Here is a 24,496-nt window from a genome sequence, read left to right as displayed (position 1 = left end):
GTAATTCAGGTTATAGTGATCACAATTTAAAGACAAATTCAGATTGTAAATATACATCAATTCTTTATCTCAAGAGCAAAATTTTTCATTCAATGAGAAAAGAAAGTACAAATATACCTATCAAGCCTAGGAAAAGCAAGTACAAAATGTGTCCCTTAAAGTCTGCTTCATTATCTTTAACCTAATTTGATTTCCTTTTTTTTTTTTGTAGGGCTAAGAAGAACAAGGTGAAGCCTATAATCAGAATAAGCAAGAAGTGTGAGTCTCTTTTAGAAATACAAATAGTATGTGTCAGTGCCCTCACCCACCCAGCCACCCAGGGGTATCCCTCGATGCTCCCAAGAAACCCGACGGTGGAAGGGGAAGAGCACAGGACATTTTTAACCACAACACTTGCAAACCTGCAAGCCACCTGCCTTCCAAATCATAGAGAGTGCGTGCATCTATGTCATTCTCAATACTCAGGGCAGCCCTTTTACATCACCCACCTATCACCTAAAAGTAAGTTACAGACATAGAATGCATTCCCAATGATGATGAATTAGGAAATTATTCCTTCACTACACTGTCTGAAATTGATATTAATCATCATTATTCAAAAACTCATAAGTAGCATCCTCTGTGATTTGTATTAATTTCCAACTTTCTAGCCCACTGATAGAACATATTTCAAGTCACCACTTCATTTCCTGCTGTGTGCACCTGGTGTGGTGTCTCACTTATGCTCATGCCAATCTAACACAAAGCCAGATAAACAGGTTATAGACCATAACCACTAACCAAGGCAATATGAATCAGCACAAGAATTCATTAAAAGAAATATGAACCCAGGAAAACATACATCTAGAAGGTTTTTTTTTCTTTTTATTGGTCTTGGGACTTGAACTTGAGGCCTGGGCACTGTCCGTGAGCTCTTTTGCTCAAGTCTACTACATTGAGCCACAGTGCCACTTCCAGTTTTCTGGAAGTTCATTGGAAATAAGAATCTCACAAACTTTTCTGCCCAGGCTGACTTTGAACTGCAATCCTCAGATCTCAACCACCTGAGAAACTAGGATCCCAGGCTACCAGTACCCCACTTCTGGAATGTCTTAACATTCCACTTACAAGGAGAAGATGTCAACCAGGACTTTAACTGCTAGCTTAACTGGTCTGTGCATACACAATGGTCCATTAGCTGCTGGCTCTTTTCCATGCTCACTGGAGCATGGCGCCGTCTGTCTGGCAGATGTCTGTCAAAGCTCCAAGAATAGTGGGAAACAATGAGTAGACCAATAAAGAAACACTATAGGCATCACAGACTCAAAGACATCACTTCCTTATCTCTTTCCCATGATTTCTATATGAAGGCAAACCCCTAAAATTCAGTTTTCAAATAGAGCACAGATGAGGTTTTGAGTTCTGTGTCAACTTTCATGCTTTAGCCTAAAGCCAGGAGCATTACCTACAGGTCTATATGGCTTAATTAGAAGCCATCATAGATAAGCTAAGGTCGTCTACAAACTAGTGTCCGGGAAGAAAAGTGAAATTATGGAATAGCAAACACAGGTGCTCGTTTCAACGTAGATGCTGCTAGCCCATTATACAACGTGTTTATAGGAAGGAAGCAAAGCCATTCCTGGATCATTCTTTGCATTGCATTTCGAATGGCCTGTGTCCATTGATCCTGGTAGAAAGCAGCTTCTTGGACAATGCAACCACAGGAAGCTAAGCATAAACACCTGTATTTGCCTTCCCCCACTTATCTAATAAATGAGTTTCACCATTCATATCACCCACAGGTTCAAGTATCCTTTACTAAAAATGAAAATCCCCTTAAAATTCAGTGCTCACAAATGTGCCATGTGATTGTGGTAAGACACTATTATTTTCATGATTTATCAACTATTTTGTTGGCTTTTGTTTTTCACTTTTAGTGTTTAGCGGGTTAATTCTAGCTAAGAATTTTGTGGAGTTTTCTTCCCAAGCTTGTTTGAAGTGGTCATCTTCACACCCCAGCTTCTAGAGTTGTGGGGATTATAGGCAGAAGCCATGGCACCTGACTGAGATTCAGGTCAGATAGCAATGTATTTTATTTTGTTGCTGATTTGAAAGAGCAAAAATATTGGTATTTCTGCTTTCTTGAAGTAATAGTTTTGACTCTTCAGACACCACTTGCCAACTTTGTTTCCTCACATTTACCTCTCAGAGGTACACAGAGCATAAGTGTGTGCCCTTCCTTCTGTCCTTCTGTCCTACACATCAGACACACAGAAACTTCATCCAGTGTCATGTTACAGAGCAATCTATCACTTTTCACCGCAAAAGTAGAAAAGATCTGAGGATCAAAGTTCCAAGCCAGCCCAGAAAGTCCCTGAGACTCTTATCTCAATTAACCATCAAAAAAAGTCAGAAGTGACACTGTGGCTAAGTGGTAGAGCACTAGCCTAGAGCAAGAAAACTTAGGGAGCTGGGGTGGTGGCTCGCGCCTATAATCCTAACTACTCAGGAGTTTGAGATCTAAGGATCATGGTTCAAAGCCAGTCCAGGCACTAAAAAGTCTGTGAGACGCTTATCTCCAATTAACCACCAGAGAACCAGAAGTGGCACTGTGGCTCAAGGAATAAGGTAGTAGCCTTGAGCTGAAGACCTCAGAGACATCACCCAGGCCCAGAGTTCAGGCCTGATAACCAACAACAACAAAAACGCTCAGGGACAATGCCCAAACCCTCCAGCCAAGCCACAGTTCTGGCACACAAACACACACACACAATTTTAAAACCACTTGTCAAGAAAAACATGCAAAATAACAATTGCTAATAAAAATCCATTTCAGACAGGAGAGTGCACTCAACATAGGGAAAAAAAAGTCAGACTCAAATTTAGTTCTTTGGTTCTTACTTCACTGTGGTTCAAAATGGGTAACTGATTAAAACTGTGTCCGTAGTGATTGACAGAGCATGATTTAAGGTGGGAACACTGAATCACAGTAAACATCTCAAGTCACTCCATGCCTGAGTTCATGGAAACACGCAGACATCTGCTTCCCTCCACCTCAGCCCAGCCTGTGACCATGTTTCCACAACTGAAGTTGCGTGTTCTGTGATGTTTTACACAACCTGTAATATGTCCCATGTGGTTGGCTTCAGTGACCAGGATCAGCCCTTGCCTAGGCTACCACACATACATGCAGTAATGATTCAAGAATAATCTCTTCTCCTCATGTTAACAAGCAGCTGGGTGCTGGTGGCTCACCTGCAAGATCTTAGCTACTCAGGAGGCTGTGATCTGAGGGTGATGATTTAAAGCCAGCCCACGTCAGAAAGTCTGTGAGACTTTTATCTCCAATTCACAAGCAAAAAGCCCAAACTGGAGGTACACCTCAAATGGTAGAATTCCAACTTTCAGGGGGATAAGGACAGCACCCAGGCCCTGAGTTCACCCCTAGTACCAGCACAAACAAAAAGAAAAAGTGAAAAAAGGATGAACATATGAAGGACATACATGACTGATTACTCATTGGACTAAATGTTTTCATATATAATGGCTAAAACGGTATAATGCTACTACCAAAACAGCTAGGGAAACAGAACAGGTTAAAAAGTCAGGTGCTATTTGTAAGGAAATGGAAAGACCACTACTGAAAAGATAATTTAAAAAATAATTTTTAAAATAGTTTAAAACACCTGGGTTTATAACAGATTTTTTGTATGTTTGTTTTCTTTTGGTGTTGGTCCTACAGCTGGAGCTCAGGGCCAGGATACTGGCCCTGAGGTTCAAGGCTAATGCTCTATGGCCTCAGGCTTTGTTGGTGTTTAATTGGAGACAAGAGTCTCACAGCCTTTCCTGCTCAGGCTGGTTTCAAACTGCAATCCTTACATATAATATCAGCCTCCACCTCCTGAGTGGCTAGCACTGCAGGCATGCATGAGCCACTAGCACCTGGCCAGAGATATGTTTTGTGGGACAGAATCTCATAACCTGTTCCCAAGTAGTGAAGCTAATAACCATAAACCAATAATGTTTTAAGTCCTATGATACTGTCCTAGCCATGTCTTACATACCTTTTTTTAACTAATCCCCCCAGTACAAACTTTTTTCTGCAGTTTAGTTGATGCCATAATAACCACTGTTTATTTTCCTATCACGCCACTTTTTTATACTTGCCCTTCAATCCTTACAATAAAATCCCTGCTGTTACTACTGTTAAAGCTACTGCTGCCACAGTTCCCAGCTAGTCTTTACAGAACCCTAGCCATGTTTCTGGTGTGGTGAAGCTCTTTTGGTGAATGAAATCATTTATTCCTCTAAGCAACACTATGAATTAATTCTTGCTCCACCTGTACTCAAAAAGGCAAGACTGACAATGAGAGAAAGCATTGTCTCCCCTTTTTGTCTCCACCTACCCATAACTTCCCTGGATTCAGATCTCTACCAGAATTTTGTCACTGGCTTATGCTTAAGCCTTAACACCAGAAATGAAAAGCAAGATGTGTTTTTATTCACGACATATCTTGACATGAACAAACAGCCTGAATGGGAGTAGGGATAAAGTAGAGGGAGGAATCTAACTTAAAGAAATCCTAGTAAGCAAAGCAGAGGAAAGCAATGGAGGGGGGGAGAAGAAAGAGAGAGAAAGAGACACAGAGTGAGAGGAGAGAGAGAGAGAGAGAGAGAGAGAGAGAGAGAGAGAGAGAGAGAGAGAGAGAGAGAGAGAATTATCCAGATTCTTTTAGAAAATCCTCATAAACTAAAAGCAAGAAAAGCCCTGCCATTTAATTTACATATTTCTAAGAAAAAGATAACAAACTATAATCATAAGTAACAAATAAATATACTTATAGTAAACTACACTCATCATTCTCTGGGAAAGAAATGAACTCCATGACTCTAGCCATTAACCTTGGGAGGCAGACATCAGAGGATCCAAGCTCAAGGTCAACCCAGGCATAGAAGTTCACAAGATATTATCTCAACTAATGGCCAGGCATTTGAGAAATTCAGAAATACTGTTTTTAACAAAAATTATTGTCCTTTTGTCACTATAGAGTTCTGATAGTCTTTGCAGAAATGTATCATTCAGATGAATTCACAAAATTAATCCAAAAGACAACCCTACAACTGTGAAACAGAAATTTATGTCAAGTTAAAGATAAACCCTATTTCTCTTATACTCAAATTTCTCTTTAAATCAGGTGCCTAGAATCTCCGAAGACAGAACATCCATTAGTTTCTGTCATTAATTATTTAGAGGTCTATTTCTGTGATTGCCAGCTCTGTAGAGCTCTGTGCTCCACAGTGAGACCTGTAATGGGAATTCACAACACTGGTCTACGGCCCCAGTTCTTCTGGAAGCTGTCTGAACAAGTTATCCTCTGGACTTTACTTTCCTCATGTTTAATGGATATTGCTGGATCTGGCAACTGTGGACTCTGAGTCTCTAGTGAGCCAAAGCTTTTTGTATAGTACTCTAAAACATGTTCAATAAAAGCAAAAACAGCACTCATTTTTTACTACTTACTGTGCCTTGCCATGCTGTGTATGTTTACTCATTTAATTCTCGTGCTTACATTAAATATATAATGACCACCGCAATGTCTGCCTGTCCCCCCTCTTAGTCTTCAGAAGAACTAGTCATCCCTCACACAGAAGAGCTGGATGTTGAATATAGTAAAAGGAACATGACAGAATTTCAAATGATGAGCTATACAATGATGCTATCTTGGTCAGCTATAGTGGCTCACATCTATAAGCTCAGTTAAGAAAGCAGAGTTAAGAAAAAGTTAAAAAAAAAAGAAAGAGTTAAAATCAGGGTCTAAGGCTGGCCTATATGAAAAATAACTAAAAAGCTAAAAATAACTATATGAAAGTAACTAAGAAAAAACTAGAAGTATTGCTCAAATAGTAGCAAGCATAAGGTCCCTAAGTAGAAACCCATAGCCTCCCCATAAGAAATTCAGTGATATCTGCTATCACACAGTAAAGAGATACAAGCTAGCCAGCCACCTGTAATCATAGTTACCCAGGAGGCTGAGATCTGAGGATCACAATTTGAAGCCAGCCAAGAACTGTGAGATTTGACTCCAATTAATCACCAAAAAAACAAAAGTGGCACTGTGGCTCAAAATGGTAGAGCTAGCCTTGAACAAATTGCTCAGGGGCAGCATCCAGGCCTTGAGTTCAGGCCCTAAGACTAGAGAGACAGAGAGACATTCAGGCTACACATATAGAGGCTTAGAGAAATATTTCAACCAATAGTATCTAGCTGTTGGCCTGGCTTCAAAAGTTCAAGTCACAGCTTCCTAAGTAGCTAGGATTATAGGCATGAGTCACCAGCACCCAGTTTACACGCCTTTCAAGGTTTACAGCATAATTAGATACTTTAAATCAAGATAAATGATTTTTATAGAAAACCCTTATTTAAACATTGAGTTCTATATTGTATAAAATATTTACATTTCACAGCTAGTTAAAAATTATTTAACCGGAAATCCAGCCAGATAATATTATAATCAATACACAGTTGTAATTACTGAAAGCCATTGAAATGTTCAGACCTTTTCTCAGGAGAAAATTCATACAAGCAAATTTCTGTGGTACTATATCAGTATAATTGCTAAAATGCCTTTTGGTAGAATTAAAACTTTCAAAATACCAAATCATGGGCCATTGTTGGTGTTTCTTTGGGTATATTGTTATTTTTGTAGTTTTCTAAATTTGGGGGTGTATATGTGTGTACACACACGCGCGCGCACACACACACACACACACATATTACAAATGATTGATTTGAGAAACTAACATTTTTCCCAAGTCCTAAAGAAATAATTGCTATCAGTGATATGAAAGCAGCTGATCACCCCATCAGGAGCCAAAACAAAAGGGAGGGAGAGGGGTGAATTCATGACAATCTATTTGGAGCCAAATAGTATATGTTCCTTTGAAGGAAAACTCAGTTATGACAAATGACCAGGTGATACTTCTTGGCTCTGTGCCTAAACATACAAAAGCAGGGGTCCTGTGTGATGAGCACTAACCCAGCCATGGTACAAGATGTTTGCCCAATAAATAATCAATCCATATGAACCAAGCTCTGTTTCAGATGCTGGGCACACAAAGATAAGGTTCAAAGGAACATCTTGACCTTGAAAGTGTAGAAGGGTAGTGGGGGTGGGGGTAGGTCAGTGATTGCTAAATGCTTGTCTATACTGATGAGAGTTAGCAGGGGCAGTGGTGAGGTTTTGTCCACCACCACTTACCCATAATTGACATAATTCTCCATTTGATCATTTTCTGTGTATAGTAAGAGATCCAGTAATAGGACTGTAGCCAAGACTTGGATGTGGAGAATGAGCTCTGGGCAATGTAGGATCTTTGTTTAGCCACTAAAAATACTTTCTGGCACAGGAAGACAAAATTCCAAATTTGCCCCAGAGTGGTCTTCTCTTTACAACACACATCTACTCAGCTCCTGTTCCCAGTCATCTAAGCTAGTTTTACTCCTATGATCATTGTTAACTTAAAGGAAGGGTGCGATACTGTCAGGGAGCAGGGAGAGGGGGAAGAAGGGAGAATTGAGTTGGAATGATCCATCCTGGACTGGACAACTCTAAGTGTGTGGGTTTCCTCCCCAAGGTCTAGCTCTGTGGAGAGGCAGTAAGCATGATGAATCCCTTCAAGAGGACATTGTCTAAGAGGCTCCTAAGGTCCTTAAGACCCCAAAATTTCAAGATGGCAAATCAAGGTCCACCTTGATTTGACCACCTTGCTTGGCTTTAGCAGTGAATACAAAAGAAAAGAAAAAGCAATAAGCAAAACTTCCAGATGCAGTACTGGGGGATGAGAAGGGCTGGCTATTGGAGAGTGAACAGTTCCTGGAAGACCAGAAATCAGCTGCCTCAGATGGAGGTACAATTGCCTTTAGAGCCACAGAACAGACTCCACTATGCAAACAATGCTAGTGAAAAGAAATTGGCCTTGTGTGTAGGCCTCAGATGCCCTACTGAGGCAGAACTTTGGTGGTCATGTCAGCCTTGAACTCATGATTCTTCTACCTAAGCCTTCCAAATGCTGGTATTACAGGTGTGCCTTGACATTCAGCTATAATCAGTCAAGATCCCACTGCTGCCACTGAGCTTTAGAGGTCACAGCTTTGATGGGGCACTGGAGTTGCAGTGTGTTACTGCCTCCCTGAAGCATACCCTGAAGCCATAGTTTGTGTCTGCTATTTTAACCCCTTCGAGCATGCTAGGCAAGCACTCTACCACTAGGCCAAACTCCCAGCCCCTAAAGTCTACCTGTATAGTTCTTTCAAAGTCTTCAAGGGGTTAAAATAGCTACTCTCTCTTCAGCTTTGATTCCTTGTCCATCTTCAAGTCTTGCCTTTCACCAGTCAGGCAAATGAATATACTGAGATTTGAACTTAAAAGCCTGGTGCTTGCCACACAAGTGCTCCACCATGTGAGCCATGTAAGCAGTATTTTTTTACTTTATTATGTTTTCATATAGAATCTTTCCAGAGCCATCTTTGAACCTTGATCTCAGATAGTAAGATGAAGCCGGAAAAGAGGTGGGGTGGAGTTGAAGGCAGGACTCACCAGCTTTTTTCCCAAACTGGCCTTGAACCATGATCCTCCAATATCCACCTTTCAAAGAACTGGCATTGCAGCTGTCTCCTCCTACATGCATCCCCAAGAAAAGAATCTTGTCCTCAATGTCCTCGGGGTACATCCATGGCTGGTGTCCTGCTGGATGCTACGCCCCTCTCTCCTTCCACCTTTACTGCAGGACTCTGCAAGCTCAGGCTTAACCTGAGCCTAAGCACCTTAGAACTCCCCTTCCTAAGGGTTTACACACCCACCTGCTAACTGATGGGCCTGATTCTGGTTGTATGATACTGCGATCATCAAAGGATGGAGACCTCACCATGAAGAGTCAAGACCACTCCTGGTACATCAAGAGTGAGCATTGGGCAGTGTTAACAGAGGAGGTGTGTTTCTCTAGTCAGAGACAGCACCTGGGTTTCCCAGATCCAGTGAGTATAGCAGCTAGAAACATCTGTTAACTTTTATTACAGTGTAAAGATTACAAAAGAAAAAGGGAAATAATCTTTTATCCATTCACTCACTCATGCCTACAACACATGTCAAGCATTTGTAATTTCCAAGAGAAAATACACGAAGGAAAAGAATCAAGAATGCTACCTGCCTCTTAAGTTTGCCCTTTGCAGTTAGATCGGTGCTTCTCAATTCTACAGCACCAGCAACTGCCTAACATGTTCTTTTTAAAATTGTATTGCAAAGGAGATTACAGAGAGGCTACAGTTAGGTAATGAGTACATTTCTTTTTGAACAGTGCCACCACTTCTCTCATTTATTCAAGTTTTTCCTCCTGACTCCCCCCTCTCCCCAACCCGAAGTTGTATTTTTCATTTCCAACGTAGTATCTAGTAGTTAAAGCCTGTAATCCTAGCAGGATGTGGGGACCTAAGAATCTGTTTGAAATCAGTGCTGGCAGAAAAGCCCATAAGACTGTCATCTCCAATCAACCACTAAAAAGCCAGAAGTAGATCCTGTGCCTTAAATGATAAACTACTTTTTTTTCACCAAGTTCCTTTCTACTGACCAGTGAGTCTGTGCAGGTAGCATTGGCCTATAGTTACAAGAAAGAATGCAAGATTACACAAGCTTTAGAGATTATTCTTCAGATGTAAGTTAGCTTTGGAGTAAAATGACTATTATTTATTGGTGTATAGCATGGCTTGATAATGTAGAGTAATATATGCTGTAGCATGAATCAGATTGCAATTAAAGCTATATGAGATTTCATTCTAAATTCCCCGCTTAGGGGGTAATTAAAATATCATCTATGGGGCTACAAAACTGTATGGTTTTATTTTTTATTCCCCTAAAAGGTAAAAATAAAATCAAAAGGCAGAAATAAGTGCACAAAAAATACTAGAAATAAATTCCATGGAGATGATAGTTGATGACTTCTTTCACCCAACACGAGATGTAAATTTCATATAGGCATCCTAAGTACCAGCCAGATTTACTGTACTCTTCAGAACACGTTACCTTCATCATTTGAGTGCATTTCTTGAACATCATAAGGACTAGTTCTCTACAATTTGAAAAAATACATTTTTGAGGGAATGGAAGGAAGTGTTTCATTTTTTTGCTGTTTATTTCAGCAAATTGGTTGTGACCATTACCAGCATGGAACAATATTTTTAGCCACAGTTAAATAAATAAGTCACTCAAAATTGACTTTGGTAATGGTGTCCCTTGTTGAAAAAGTAAAAAAAAAAAAAGCAACATAATCTGACAGAGCAGTCACGCAGTAGATGTTTCATAAATGCAAGCTTCCTTATCTTGCTCAATAGTCATCTCTTGTTATCTCCAATATAATATCTCTACCCAGACCAATATGCTAAACCTCCAAGGGTGCTGATAAATAGTCATTCAGAATATGATTAGAGGGGCTAAAAGTGGGGCTCAGGTAGTAAGAGCACCAGCCAATGAGCTAACGTATGAGATACTGAGTTCAAGTACCAGTCTCAGATTAAAAAGGAAAAAAAAAGGATGACAAGAAAAAGGTCGACTTGTAGCCACTTGCTAAGGTAATTTTATAAAAGAAAACTCTAGTCCCTCTCCTTAATCTCTATCTAACATGTTTCTTTCTCCCTCCCCTCTCTCTCTCCCTCCCTCTCTCTCCTCCCCCCCCCCACACACTTGTGGTTTTCTTCCCTTTGGAAGTAAAGACAATGTTATAATATTCAGAGAATATATCGAAGAGTGGCTACGACATAAGATCACAGAATGGGAAATTATTTTCAAAGAGATCCTGAATGGAAAACAATACCCCAAACTATCAATTTACCCCCAACTAAATAAGAAGTATTAAAAATACAGTGACTTATACCCTCCCTAGAAAAGCATCATTCAGAGCTGCTGGATGTTCTGTGGCATTCATCCTTGTACCTTAACACATTCGGTTTTTAAATTTAGACAAGATCAGAATTATTCAGATCAGCAAGCTGGCCATCTGCTCTCAAGCATGCAGCTGCTGGCCTTTCCACAGCAACTTTCCATGATTCATAACTTATTCATCCCAGGACACACTCAGACATCTGCTTTATCGTCAGTTCAGCTTGTTACAGCATTTTGCTTTAAACTTTCATAAACCTGGGCCCAGGTAAGTGATTTGTGAGGCAGGTGAGTCTTCTTAACAAGAAGAGTCAACTATGCAGACCCGATAACAATCTTGGGATCATATGTCTGCCCGTGTGTAAAACGGCTTACTCTTCTTTTGTCCAAGTCCTTCATCTTTTTTCTCCTCTTGATTTTTTAAAACCTTGTTATTAACCTGTTCTAATTGTACACAGGAATAGAAAGAAATTTTATTTAGCATCTTCATTGCTAAATGACATTGCTCTAGATTTGGAGTGTTTGTGTCCTCTCTTCTAAATCTTCATAAAAATGCAAAACAGATTATTGCAGACTATTGACATCATATAGTATGTTGCAGAATACACACCATATGCCCTGTTTTGTTTTGTTCTTAATCAGTCATGCAGCTTAAACCCCAGGCCTTGGCATTGTCTCTGAGCTTTGGTGCTCAAGGCTATTGCTGTACCACTTTGAGCCACAGCTCTACTTCCAGTTTTCTGGTGTCTGATTGGAGATAAGAATCTCACAGATTTTCCTCCCTGGGCAGGCTTTGAACTTCAATCCTCAGATCGCAGCCTCTTGAGTAGCTAGGATTACAGGCCTGAGCCATCAGTGCCTGGCTAACCATTTGCCTTTTATTTATCTGCTTTAATACCTGTTATCCAATCTACGTTTATTTATTCCAATAGTTTTCCTCTAGTAACCACTATTCCAAACTCAACTCATGATTTTAGAGTCTATACATAATAGCAAACATCCATTGTTTTTCTTACTGTGTCTACCTTATTTTTCTTAATAGCCTCCACTTACATCAATTTTACTGCAGATGACAGGATTTCATTCCTTTTCTGGTGACCAATACTCCATTTTGTATATGTAGTACATTTTCTTTATCCATCCGTTGATGGGCACACTTACATCAATTTTACTGCAGATGACAGGATTTCTTTCCTTTTCTGGTAACCAATACTTCATTTTGTATACGTAGTACATTTTCTTTATCCATCCATTGATGGGCACTAGTTTGATACCTTTTTGCTATTATGAATAGTAAGTGCTTCATCTTTTCCTCCATTACTATTCTGGAAAATAACACATTATGAGCTTTATTTTACAAATGTGCAAATCATCAGCATTGAATAATTTACCTTGGTACCACATAAGAATGAAAATAGCAGGAGTAAGTTGTTTAAATCAGGTGTATCTGTTTCCAGACACAAACTTCTGCAACTTTGCTTCACATTTGAATAGCCATAAAGTAACTGAAATATCTTCGTCACACTTTTGGAGCAAGAGAGACTACACTTAGCCCTGTGCTTTTTTGCATATGCCAGTCCTGGGTCTCGAACTCAGTGCTTGGGTGTTGTGTCTAAGCTTTTGTGTCCAAAGCTACCACTCTACCACTTCACTTTCAGCTTTTGTTGGTAGTTGATTGAAAAAAAGAGTCTCAGGGTTTTCCTGCCTGGGCTGCTTTTGAACCTCAAGCCACTTGAGTAGCTAATATTATAGGTATGAACTACCAGCACCAACTAGTCCTGTGCTTTTTATCTTCAACCCAAGAAAGCTATTGTACAGGATACTTAGTTGAGGTAAATATTTTGAATCTTACTTTCATACATGTAAATATGGGGTAAAATTGTTTTATCTTTCACACTTGCTTAGAAGAAGGGCTTAACATGATTCTTTCTGAAGAAAACAAGTTTCATCATATATAGACAGATACAAGCTGTTTCTTCCTATGTATCTGATGACTTAGGTTTTATATAGAAAAGTAAGCAGATCATCTGGGCATTCTAGCTACTCAGGAAACTGACAAAGGTTGAAGTTCGAAGTCAATCCAGGAAAACAAGTCTGCAAGACTCTATCTCAAGTTACCAGAAATTAAAAAAAAAAAAAAAAAGCTGGAAGGGTAGAACAAGTAGTAGAATATCAGTCTACCAAGCATGAGGCATGAGGCCCTGAGTTTAAATAAGTAAATGAATGCATACATAAATACTGACAGATTTGAAGTCTTGATTCTGTGCCCTTAAATTGGTCAGACTTTGGAAACTCATTTTATTACCAGCAAAAACGAAACTAATGACACCTTTTGCTCTGTTAAAAATAATAATTATTATAAAATGAGGTCAGATGTGTGTATGTGTGTGTGTGTATGTGTGTGTGTGTAAAAACTGAATGACATGACAAGATAACAGCACATTGTGAAAAAAAAGTACTGTCAAAAGTAATACGCATGTCAGGATAATTTTTTAAATGAAAAATGTATGAAGTTGTATATAAAATAGCATTCGTAAATGTTTAGAAATAGAAGGGTTTTTATCATTTTACTGATAAATACAATATTAGGGGGCCGGGAGTTTGGCCTAGTGGTTAAAGTGCTTGCCTAGAATGCATGAAGACCCGGGTTCGATTCCTCGGTACCACATACATAGAAAAAAAAGCCGGAAGTGGTGCTGAGGCTCAAGTGGTAGAGCTCTAGCCTTGAGAAAGTCCAAGGACAGTGCTCAGGCCCTGAGCTCAAGCCCCGGACTGGCAAAAAAAAAAAAAATACAATATTAGACCCAGTTGAAGGCATGATAAATAGCATAAAAATTATTCCATTGGAATTGAAGCTATGCAAACAATCATTTTAGATGTGTAGTTTCTACATACTTATAATCATATTTTATAAATTTTCATATCTTGATTGTTTTACTTTATCTTGTTATCAGGGGAATTTTAATAAAAATTCCTTAAAAAGAAAAAAGTATTCATGATGGGTAGTAGTCTTTTATTTCTTTTTAATTAACTAAAATTTATAAACTTCTAAATTATAGCAATATAAGTTTCGAAATGATAAAATATAGTTTAACTTAAAGTATTAATGAAGAACTAGAAAATATAGCAATTACAAAGAAAAGATATCAAGGCTGTCAGTAACCAATTTATGGCACTCTCACAGCCACATCTGATTAAAAAGCACAACCAAATGCCATACTATCTATAAGAAAATACACTGGATATAATGAAAAAGTTAATTTAAAAGAATGAAAAATGGCATGTAGTTAATTCTTATTATGCACAACAGTTAATTCCACAAAGTTACTTTTAATTTGACTTTATAGTGTTTTCCTTTGTAAAAAAAAAAATAATAATAATACAGGGGCCGGGAGTTTGGCCCAGTGGCAGAGTGCTTGCCTAGCATGCATAAAGACCTGGGTTCGATTCCTCGGTACCACATACATAGAAAAAAGCCAGAAATGGTGCTGAGGCTCAAGTGGTAGAGCTCTAACCTTGAGAAAGTCCAAGGACAGTGCTCAGGCCCTGAGCTCAAGCCCACACCTGGCCCCCCCCCCAAAAAAAATACAGGCTCCAGTGCTGGGTCTTGAACTCAGGAGTTCAAGTTCTCACTTGATTTTCTCTGCTAAAGACTAGCCCTCCACTATTTGAGTCACACCTCCATTGGCTTTTTGTTGATCCTTTGGCAATAAGAATCCTAGCTACTCAGGAGGCTGAGATCAAAGGATCATGGTACCAAGCCAGCCCAAACACTAAAGAGTGTGAGACTCTTATCTCCAATTAATCACTAGAAAACTGGAAGTGGTGCTGTGGCTCAAGGGGTAGGGTGGCAGCCTTGAGCTGAAGAGCGCAGGGACAGCGCCCAGATCCAGAGTTCAAGCCCCATGACCAACAACAACAACAACAAAAAAAGAATTTCATGAAGGAAGTAGTGCTGTGGCTCAAGTGGCAGAGTCCTTGCCTTGAGAAAGCTCAAGGACTGCTCAGGCCCTGAGTTCAAGCCCCAAGACTGGCCAAAAAAAATAAAAAGTGTATTTCACTGGGTGTTTGACCAAGTGGTAGAGTGCTTTGCCTAGCAAGATTGAAGACCTGGGTTCAATTCCTCAGTACCACATATATAGAAAAAAGCCAGAAGTGGTGCCATGGCTCAAGTACTAGAGCTCTAGCCTTGAAAAAGCCCAAGGACAGTGCTCAGGCCCTGAGTTCAAGCCCTAGGACTGGCAAGAAAAATTAAAAATCTCATGGAAGGGACCAGGAGTGTTGCCTAGTGGTAGAGTATTTTCCTAGCATGCATGATGCCGTGGGTTTGATTCCTCAGCACCACATACACAGAAAAAGCCAGAAGTGGTACTGTGGCTCAAGTGGTAGAGTTATAACCTTGAGAATGCTCAAAGACAGTGCTTAGTCCCTGAGTTCAAGCACTACAGCTGGCCTCATCAGCATTAGCATAAACATCATCATAACATATCATTATTATTTATATCATCATTAATAAATGTAATAAGTAATTATTATTATAACAATCTGATAGACTGTCCTGTCTGGACTGCTTTGAACTATTATCTTCAGGTCTCAGTCTCCTGAATAGTTACAGTCACAGACTTAAGCCAACAGAGCTCAGCTTTTAAACATTGTTTTAAACAGTGAGTCAGCAAGAACAGGATTGTGGGGCTTCAGAGAAGATGGCTAACCTCTCCAGCCTCCCCCACAACACATATTACCTTGTTTTATGTGTGCATCTCTTTAGACATCCTATTTAATATTCGCCATTGGTTCATTAAAAACTCAGAGCCAATATCACTGCATTTATGACTGAATGAAGTTTCCTAAGGCCCAAATTTTTCCACAAGACACATCACAGGCTCCTTGTGCTTGTCTTAGACAACTCGTAAGAACACTGTGTAGGGGGCATTTGAAAAGTAAGATCATCACCAAAAGGATAAGAATGTAGAAAGAATAACACACAAATTCTTACTTGTTTACAGGTTAAGAACTGAACCACAAAGGGAGAGGATTCAACTCCAACACTTCGCCACTCTTACACATGCCCAGGAATGACAGCAAATGGGTTGCCCTAATTTGGGAGAGGGGGTCACAGGCAAATTAAAGTGAGGAGGAAAATTCAAAGATATGGAATCTACAAATGAGATTCTACTCTATCATCATAACCATCTACCAAAATAACCTTAAAGTGAATCTTGGTCAAAATAAACTTCAGAAGGAAATTATCAATCATAAACCAGGCACCAATGGTTCACGTCTATAATCTTAGCGACTCAGGAGGCTTGGTATCTGAGGATGGAGGTTCAAAGTGGTCAGGTAGAAAAGTCTCCATGAGACTCATTTCCAATTAACCACTCAAAAACCAGAAGTGGTGCTGTAGCTCAAGTGGTAGAGCACTAGCCTTTAACAAAAAGAGGCTCATGGACAGGGCCAGGTCCTGAGATCAAGCCCCACAGCCAGAAAGAAAGAAGGGCGGGGAGAGAGGTGGGGAGGGAAGGAGGGAGGGAAAGAGGGAGGAAAGGACAAGAAACTTTTAAAAAAAATACAAAAGAAAAAAACCCTGACCTTTACATGAAAATGTTAGAAATTATTAGCAATTAGGAAAACCACAGTGAGATACTATCTCACCTTAGTCTATGTGGCTGTCATACAATGGAATATTAACCCATGAAATCCTCTCAACTACAGGAAAATGCATGAAAACAGAAAACCTTATTTGAAAAAGAACTGAAGCAATTAGGGTCAGAGACATGGCTTGATTAACAGGGCAACTGCCTAGCAAGCACAAGGCCCTGAGTTTAAATTCCGATACTATATAAAAAATAAAAATGAAGGGGCCAGGAGTTTGGCCTAGTGGTTAAAGTGCTTGCCTAGCATGCATGAAAACCCGGGTTCGATTCCTCGGTACCACATACATAGAAAAAAGCTGGAAGTGGTGCTGAGGCTCAAGTGGTAGAGCTCTAGCCTTGAGAAAGTCCAAGGACAGTGCTCAGGCCCTGAGCTCAAACCCAGAACTGGCAAATAAATAAATAAATAAAAATGAAATAAAATTTAAAATACAGCTTCTAGAGAACAGCCAAGCCTGTGCTCAGTATGTGATCCAGCAGTCTCACACCAGGAGTATCTATTCTAGACAAAGTAAAATCTATGCTCGGGGACGGGGGGAGGGAAATGGGGACCAAGACATGAGAAAGGGTATCAATGTATGTGAAGTAATGCACTCTCTATCTGGTGAATATAATGTAACCTTTTTATTAATTACAAAAAAATATGGAAAAAAATCTATGTTCACCCAAATGTACCTGATATGCCTTACTCATGTTCACCAAAACTTGCAAATAGCCTAATAGGAGAAGAAATAAATGACTTCAAATATAGCCATACAATTGGCTGCTACTGGACAATACAAAGTAACAGATTCTTTGTGCCCACAACACATGACATTGATTTAAAACAGCTCAGTTCTCAAATGTTACTGCCTACCAATGGAATCCAAATTCATATGTTGAAGGTGGGGCCTTCTGAGAGGCTAATTCATGGTGAGTAGAACCTTCGTGAATAGAACAAGGCAGAGAAATCCCTCACCTTCTACCATGGAAGGCTACAGTGGGAAGACAGCTCTCTATGAGAACTTGGACTTCCCAAACTACAAGGAATCAACTTCTATTGATAAGACATTCAGTCTGCGGTAGTTTATTCTATCAACTCCTGTGAACCAAGTCCCCACATGATTTTATTCAGATGACATGCCAGGAAAAAAAAAATGTTTAGACCTACAAAAAACGATCAGTGACCACCCGAGGGTAAGGGCTAAGTCCAAAGAACTTGATTACAAGATGTAACACAAGGAAAGAATTCAGTGTAAATGAAACTGTTCTGTAGTTATTAAACCAATTCATACACGAGGGTTAAAACTCAGAATTCATATGCCAAAAGATCAATTGTAGTGGGCATAATTTTTTAGTGAATAAAAGCTTTCTTAAAAAAAAAGACTAAAAGACTAGCAGAAGAGATTTTATTGAACTGGAGGATTAGAAGTCTGACAACTATGACAGTATGCTATGTAATTTATTCATCAATCTCTCAGAAATTGGTAGGAGGTTTATATAAACGAATAAAAACTATAACTATCTTGCAATAAATATTTTCTTAAGTATCTTTGATAGATTCCAAACTAAGCTCATATGTCAGGAGTGACCTGTCTACCTGCTTACAATTACATCATTTCAATGTCTTCATGAAATCCTCATTATCATACCTTGTATAATTTACATGCAAAAGAGAAAAGGATCTTTTTTGTTGACATCTGACGTGAAACAAATTCAATGAAGTCAAAAATAATATGAAGCCCAGCCACATGAGAAATGCTTAACTCCTGAAATATGTGTTAATCATTGAAGGAATTGGGGATGAACCAAGGATAAGGGAACTTCCATCACCCTAACTTTCCATCTATTTTTTCCATATATTTTATTGTAATTAATAGGAGGGTTACATTATATTCACCAGATAGAAGGTGCATTATTTCACAAACATTGATACCCTTTCTCATGTCTTGGTCCCCATTTCCCTTCCCCCACCCTCACCCCTCATCTTGTTTTCCCCCTTCCTTATCCAATTTCAAATAACCAAATAAGCATATATACAATATATCAGATACTGTAACAATATGAGACAACCAAGGGACAGCAAAAGAGATGAGAGATAACATAGTACATTAAGGACAACAATCACTCGTTATATGGCTTTTGTTTCTATATCCTGGAGGTCCTTACATTTAGGGTCATACTATATGGCCATATATATCAGGTTTTGTTCTATTGTAAATCTCTGCTAGGAGAGCCCAAGGTTTCTACTGATTATGACAAATGAGGGAAACCATTGGGCCTATGTTCCTTTGAGTCTGGCTTACTTCACTCAATATGATTTTTTCTGGGTCTTTCCATTTCCTTACAAAGGGCGCGATGTCGTTCTTTCTGACAGCAGCATAGAATTCCATTGTGTATAAATACCACATCTTGTTGATCCACTCATCAACTGAGGGGCATCTGGGTTAGCCATATCTTTGCTATGGTAAATAGTGCTGCAATGAACATCGTTGTGTTAGTGGATTCACTTTCCATCTGTTTTAGGAAGGAACTTATTAGCCTCTTCTCCAGGGAGGAGTAACTATTTGTAGCAATGGCAGTGAAAGATGCTCAAAAGTGTGAAGACACTTTCCTTTTCCTCCTGAAGTTAGACCCTGACATTCTCTTCTGTACTATGGTAGCTTCATTCTGTACTTTGGTAACCAGTGGTTTTTCTTCTTCCATTTTGATTTGTCTATACATAGATAAGAATGCCCTCATATCCCACCTCCCAAACCAGCTGCCCCATAGAGAAAATCCAGACATAGCCTCTCAAGACTTCCCAGTCATAAATGAAAGCCTTTGCTATGAACACAGACTAAGGAACTAGATTGGTTTAGTATTATAAATGGTTTAGTATTATACAGATTTCTCCAGACAGGCTTTTTCATCCCTCTCCTTTGGCCCCAGGTGAAATATTTGTAACTCTTCTCACATTCTCTAGAAACTCTTGGCTTCAAGTGTACAGAGATAGCAGGAAGAGAAATAAAGAGATTGAATAAAAAGAAGAGGGGGTTTTGTTTTCCCCTTAGCCTAAGCTATGTGGCCCAGGTTAGCTTGACACTTTGTTTAAAAAAAAAAAATCTATAGTTCTGCCGGGGTATGGTGGCCACTCCATAAAACTGGCACTGTGGCTCAAGGAGTAAGGTGGTATCCTTCAGCTGCAGAACTCAGGGACAATGCCTAGGCCAAGGGATAGGGTAGCCTTGCACTAATGAGCTCAGGGACAGCACCCAGGCCCAGAGTTCAAGTCCAATGACTGACAAAAAAAAATCTGTAGTCCTTACAGATGCATATGCTTTTACTTTTTCTTTTTAATTGATTGTGGGTCTTGAGCCTTGAGCCTCTTCAGCTTTATCACTTTGAGCCACAGTGCCATTTCCAGTTTTCTGATGGTTAATTGGAGAGAGGCGTCTCATGGACTTTGATGCCCAGGCTAGTTTTGAACTGATATCCTCAGATGTCAGCCTCCTGAGTAGCTAGGATTACAGGGATGAGCCACCATCACCCAGCTATGCTGTTATTAAACTTAACTTTTATTAATTTTTAAAAATTCCCATATATGGTAAAAGAAATGAGCAAATGGGCTTCAAGTATCGAAATCATTAAATATTAGTGGCCATAGCCCATTGTTCTTAAGTTTAAAAATTAGCATGCAGCCCGATGTGGTAGCTCACTCCTGTAATCCTAGCTACTTGGGAGGCTGAGATCTGAGGATCAAGGTTCAAAGCCAATCCAGGCACAAAATGACCTGAAACTCTTATCTCCAATTAACCTCTAGAAAATAGGAAGTGGGGCTTGGCTCAAGGGTAGGGTAGTAGCCTAGAGCTGAAATGCTTGGAAACAACGCCCAGGCCCAGGGATAGGGAAGTAGCCTTGAAGAGCTCAGGGACAGCACTCAGGCCTAGTTCAAGCCTCATGACCCACTAAAAATAAATAATAATAATAATAATAATACATGTACAAAATTTAAATCCTCTCAATTGCAACATCTTCTACTGACAAGAGAGAGAAAAAGTACAGAACTAAATTGTCCACCTTACACAAAATGACCTACCCAAAGACCCTGCCTAACTTAATCCTCTCTTTTTTCTTCAGCCACAACTAACTAAAACAAGTGAAGGAAAATGTATTTTTTTAGCACATGTTAAGACTGAATCCCAACTAGTGTTATATAAAATCCTGTTCCAACTCTCCAGCCACTATTTCTCTGGGCAGGAACTTGCCTTTAAGGCGAACAAAGAAATACGATGTTAACACAAAAGCCTGCCAGTTAGCTGAAGCAAAGACCAAACTGCACAGTTCTTGCTTACTTTTGTTAAAAGCTGCAAAGCTCCACTATGCTTTAAAGAGTACAATATCTTCTCATCTAAGTTTATGAATTGCTAGTGGATCATGTATTGTTATGTTTACTTTGTTTATTTTAATTTTATTTTTTTTGGAATGAGTTTAGTGCATGGTCCATTTTTTCCCATCCTGAGTGCACAATGTCATTTAAAGGCAAGTAGTGGGAAAATATTGCCTCAACTCATATGAAGCCTACAATGTAGATAGTGGAAATTTGTAAGACCAATATGCTAGAAATAAGGATATACTACTGAAAATCTAGCAGAGTTCAGAATCCATTGTTTTGTATGTGTGTGTTTTTCTTCTTTCAGAATAATATCAGTGTTTGAGTTAGAAAATACATGAGCAGGGGCTGGGAATGTGGCTCAGTGGAAGAGGCTTACTTCACATTATGAAGCCCTGGGTTCAGTTCCTCAGTACCATATAAGCAGAAAAAGCCATAAGTAGTCCTGTTGCTCAAGTGGTAGAGTGCAAATGGTAGCCTTGAGCAAAAGAAGCTCAAAGACCATGCCTACTCCCTGAGTTCAAGGCCTAGGACTGGCCAAAAACAAACAAACAAACAAAACTATATGAGCAATAGATGAGAAGGTAAAACATGCCTATGTTTTTTCCAGAAAAATCTCAATTAAGGAAATGATTCAAAAATGTTCTACAGGTTTCTGTGGATGTCCCCTCCTAGTAAGTTGGGCTATCTTTAATGTTACAAACCACTTCCACTTTCCCCCAAAGACAAACGATAACACATATCAAACTTGAACATGAAATGGAAAAGACCTGTCCAAGTTGTGAACCACCTAAGTCAGGTACATTTCTGGAAGTCTTTTCAGAAACTGTTCACTATTCACTACGGGATTTTTTTTTTATTCTTAGGTCCATCATGAATAAAAATAACAAGTAAGGGCCAGAAGCGTGGCCTGGTAGTAGAGTGCTTGCTGAGCATGCACAAAGCTCTGGGTTCAATTCCTCGGTACCACATACACAGAAAAGGCTGGAAGCCCTGCTGTGGCTCAAATGGTAGAGCACTACAAGCCTTGAGTTTCAGGAAACTGAGACATATTTGGTCAAAGGAAGAGGGTCAGATGAATAGAGAGTGGAAGGATGGGAAAACACAATCATAATAGTTGATGTATGTATGTAAAAATGGAACCAGCTAACTTGAAAGGATGGGCATGGTTCAAAGAAAACATCAAAAGTGGTGATATTTCAAGATGAATGATACTTGGAAACTGACATGTTGAGGTGGAACCCATTTGTACAACTTCTTAAATTAATAATTTGTGTGTGTGTTGGTATACTTAAACTCAGAACCTGGGCACTGTCTCTGAGCTTTTTTCACTCAAGACTAACAGTTCTACCACTTGAGCCACCGTTCCATTTCTGACTTTTTTGGTGACTAATTGAAGATAAAAGTTTCATGGACTTTCCAGCCCAGGCTTTGAACTGCAATCCTCAGAGCTCAGCCTCCTGAGAAACTAGGATGACAGGCATCAGCCACCAGCACCCAGCTGATAATAAGTTGAATTGTTGCTTTCCAGTTTCCCTTTTCTGCTCGGGTGTGGACTGAAAGCCCCTCTCCAGGCAGGACACACAGCCCAATCCCTTGAGCATCCTGCTTTGCAAAAGAGGGGCTCCTGGGCATTCCTCCAAACGTCCCTACCTGTGGGACGCCTCAGAGCCCAGGGAACAAGCCACCCTGCCTCCCAAACTGGCCTGTGAAAGGGGCTGGCTTCCTCTTCTCAAGTTTGGCTAACTGAATTTTCTTGAACTCAGACTCAATTTATCCCTCTTTAAAAAAAAATAAATAAATAAAAATTTTATTTCTCCTCCCCAGCTGTCGGTGGCCTATGACTAGGGCAAATGGAAACCATCCTTTCACGGTAAGACCTATAACCAAACAGAGTTGTAGCCCCCCACTCTTCTCGGCTTCCTGTCATCAGGAGGATGGAGAAGGGGCTTGGTAGCTACATACAAAGTACAGCGACCACGACCAGGCTGCCCTTCTTCTCCCCTGCCCTCGCCCATGCACCCCAGACCCCAAGGGAAGCGCCCCGGGAATGCGCACCCAGCTGACTCTTCGCCAACTTGTAGCCACGGAAGGCAGCGGAGAGCCCCGAGATCGTTCACCGCCCTGCTCCAAGCAGACGCCGCGCCCCCGGTGGCGCCGCAGTCCGGCCGGCCAGAGTTTCCGACCGCGTTTCCCGAAGGAGCAGAGCTCCGCCACCCTCCGTCTCGGGTCCCCCCACCACCACACCCCGGGCTCACCCCACTTCGCCCCCACCTCCTCGGGAGGAACCGGGTCCCTCGGTCACTTCTGCGGAGGGCGAGCTCGCCACCCGAGCGGCGGCTAGCCCACCTCCCCGCCCTCCCCGGCGCTGCGGACGAGGCTCCCCGCCCTCCAGGTGCCGGCGCCGGGCGGGGTGTGGACGAGCCGGGAGGGAGGACGGCGCGGAAGGGCGGGAGGCTGTTAGAGGACAGACGGGGCCGGCCGAGGGGCGAGGGCGCCGCTCCGGTCGCCCCGAGCGCCCTGAGCGTGCCGAGGCCTGGCTCCCGGGTCGTCCCTGCGTCCCGGCCCCGCCTGGACACCTGGTGGGAGAGCTCGGCGCGGGCGTACCTGGAGCGAACACCATGGTTTCCTCCAGCCGTCGCGCCCGCGGGCTTAGGAGAGGAAGATCCGCCGGCGGAGGGAGGGCGAGAGGCGGGCGGAGCCGGAACGGGCTGGGGCCCCGGGCTGGCAGGGCGCGCCGGGCGCGGGAGGGACGGTCAGCACCTCGGACAGCTCCCCGCCGCGCGGTCCCGGCCGAGCGCGCGCGGTCTCCACAATGCACGGCGGCGGGCGGAGGAGGCGGAGGAGGCGCGGGGGGGGGGGGGGAGGCGGAGGAGGCGGCGGCGGCGGTCCCGCTCCGTTCAGCCCTCATCCCCGAGCCAACTCGCTCTCGGTGGCCGCCGCCGCCGCCGTTCCCGGAGCGCACAGCACTTCCACCGCCGAAGGACGCCAGTGCCCGGCTTCCCGGTAGGGGACTCGGCTAATTGCTCCTAATTGCCTGCTGTCAGTCACCCCTGGGGAGGATAGTGGATTGACATTTAAGATGAGTTCGTCCGTGTGTGCGTGTGTGCGTGTGTGCGTGTGTGTGTGTGTGTGTGTGTGTGTGTGTGTGTGTGTGTGTGGTGTGCGTGTGCGCGCGCGCTCGCGCGTGCAGGTCCTGGGACTGAAACTCAGCGTCTGGGCACTGTCCCCGAGGTTTTGTGCTCAAGACTGGTGCTCTACCACTTGAGCCGCAGCTCCACTTCTGGCTTTTGTGTGTGTGGGGGGGGGGGGGGTTAATTGGAGGGAAGAGTCTCATGCACTTTCCTGCACCAGCTGGCTTTGAACTTTAATCCTCAGATCTGAGCTTCCTGGGTAGCTAGAATTACAGGCATAGGCCTCGGGCTCCTGGACTTCTTAGTTTTGTTCTGGTTTGGTTTTAATGCAAAGACAATAGCTTTGTGCAGAGGAAAAGGGCTATATCAAGTTACCCAGCCATTCGGATCCAGAACTTCTCGTTTGTCTGGAAGAGAGTGTAAAGGAAAAGTGGTGTCTGTCTACAGAGTTCC

The 24,496-nt window shown here is 41.5% G+C and overlaps 1 protein-coding gene across 1 annotated transcript in view; it reads right to left on the bottom strand.

Annotated features, from left to right (window-relative positions):
• Nucleotides 1-23,589, bottom strand: part of Akain1 (A-kinase anchor inhibitor 1) — a 40,153-nt gene extending 16,564 nt beyond the window's left edge. The window contains exon 1 of the mRNA XM_090353603.1: nt 23,517-23,589. Within this exon, the coding sequence (XP_090209729.1) occupies nt 23,517-23,532 (16 nt within the window). The 5' untranslated portion in view covers nt 23,533-23,589. The remainder of the gene's footprint in view (nt 1-23,516) is intronic.
• Nucleotides 23,590-24,496: the final 907 nt, after the last annotated feature.

Source organism: Megascapheus bottae, chromosome 19 (assembly GCF_031878675.1).
Source record: "Megascapheus bottae isolate mThoBot1 chromosome 19, mThoBot2.hap1, whole genome shotgun sequence".
Lineage (NCBI taxonomy): Eukaryota > Metazoa > Chordata > Mammalia > Rodentia > Geomyidae > Megascapheus > Megascapheus bottae.
This window is presented reverse-complemented; position numbering and strand designations above follow the sequence as displayed.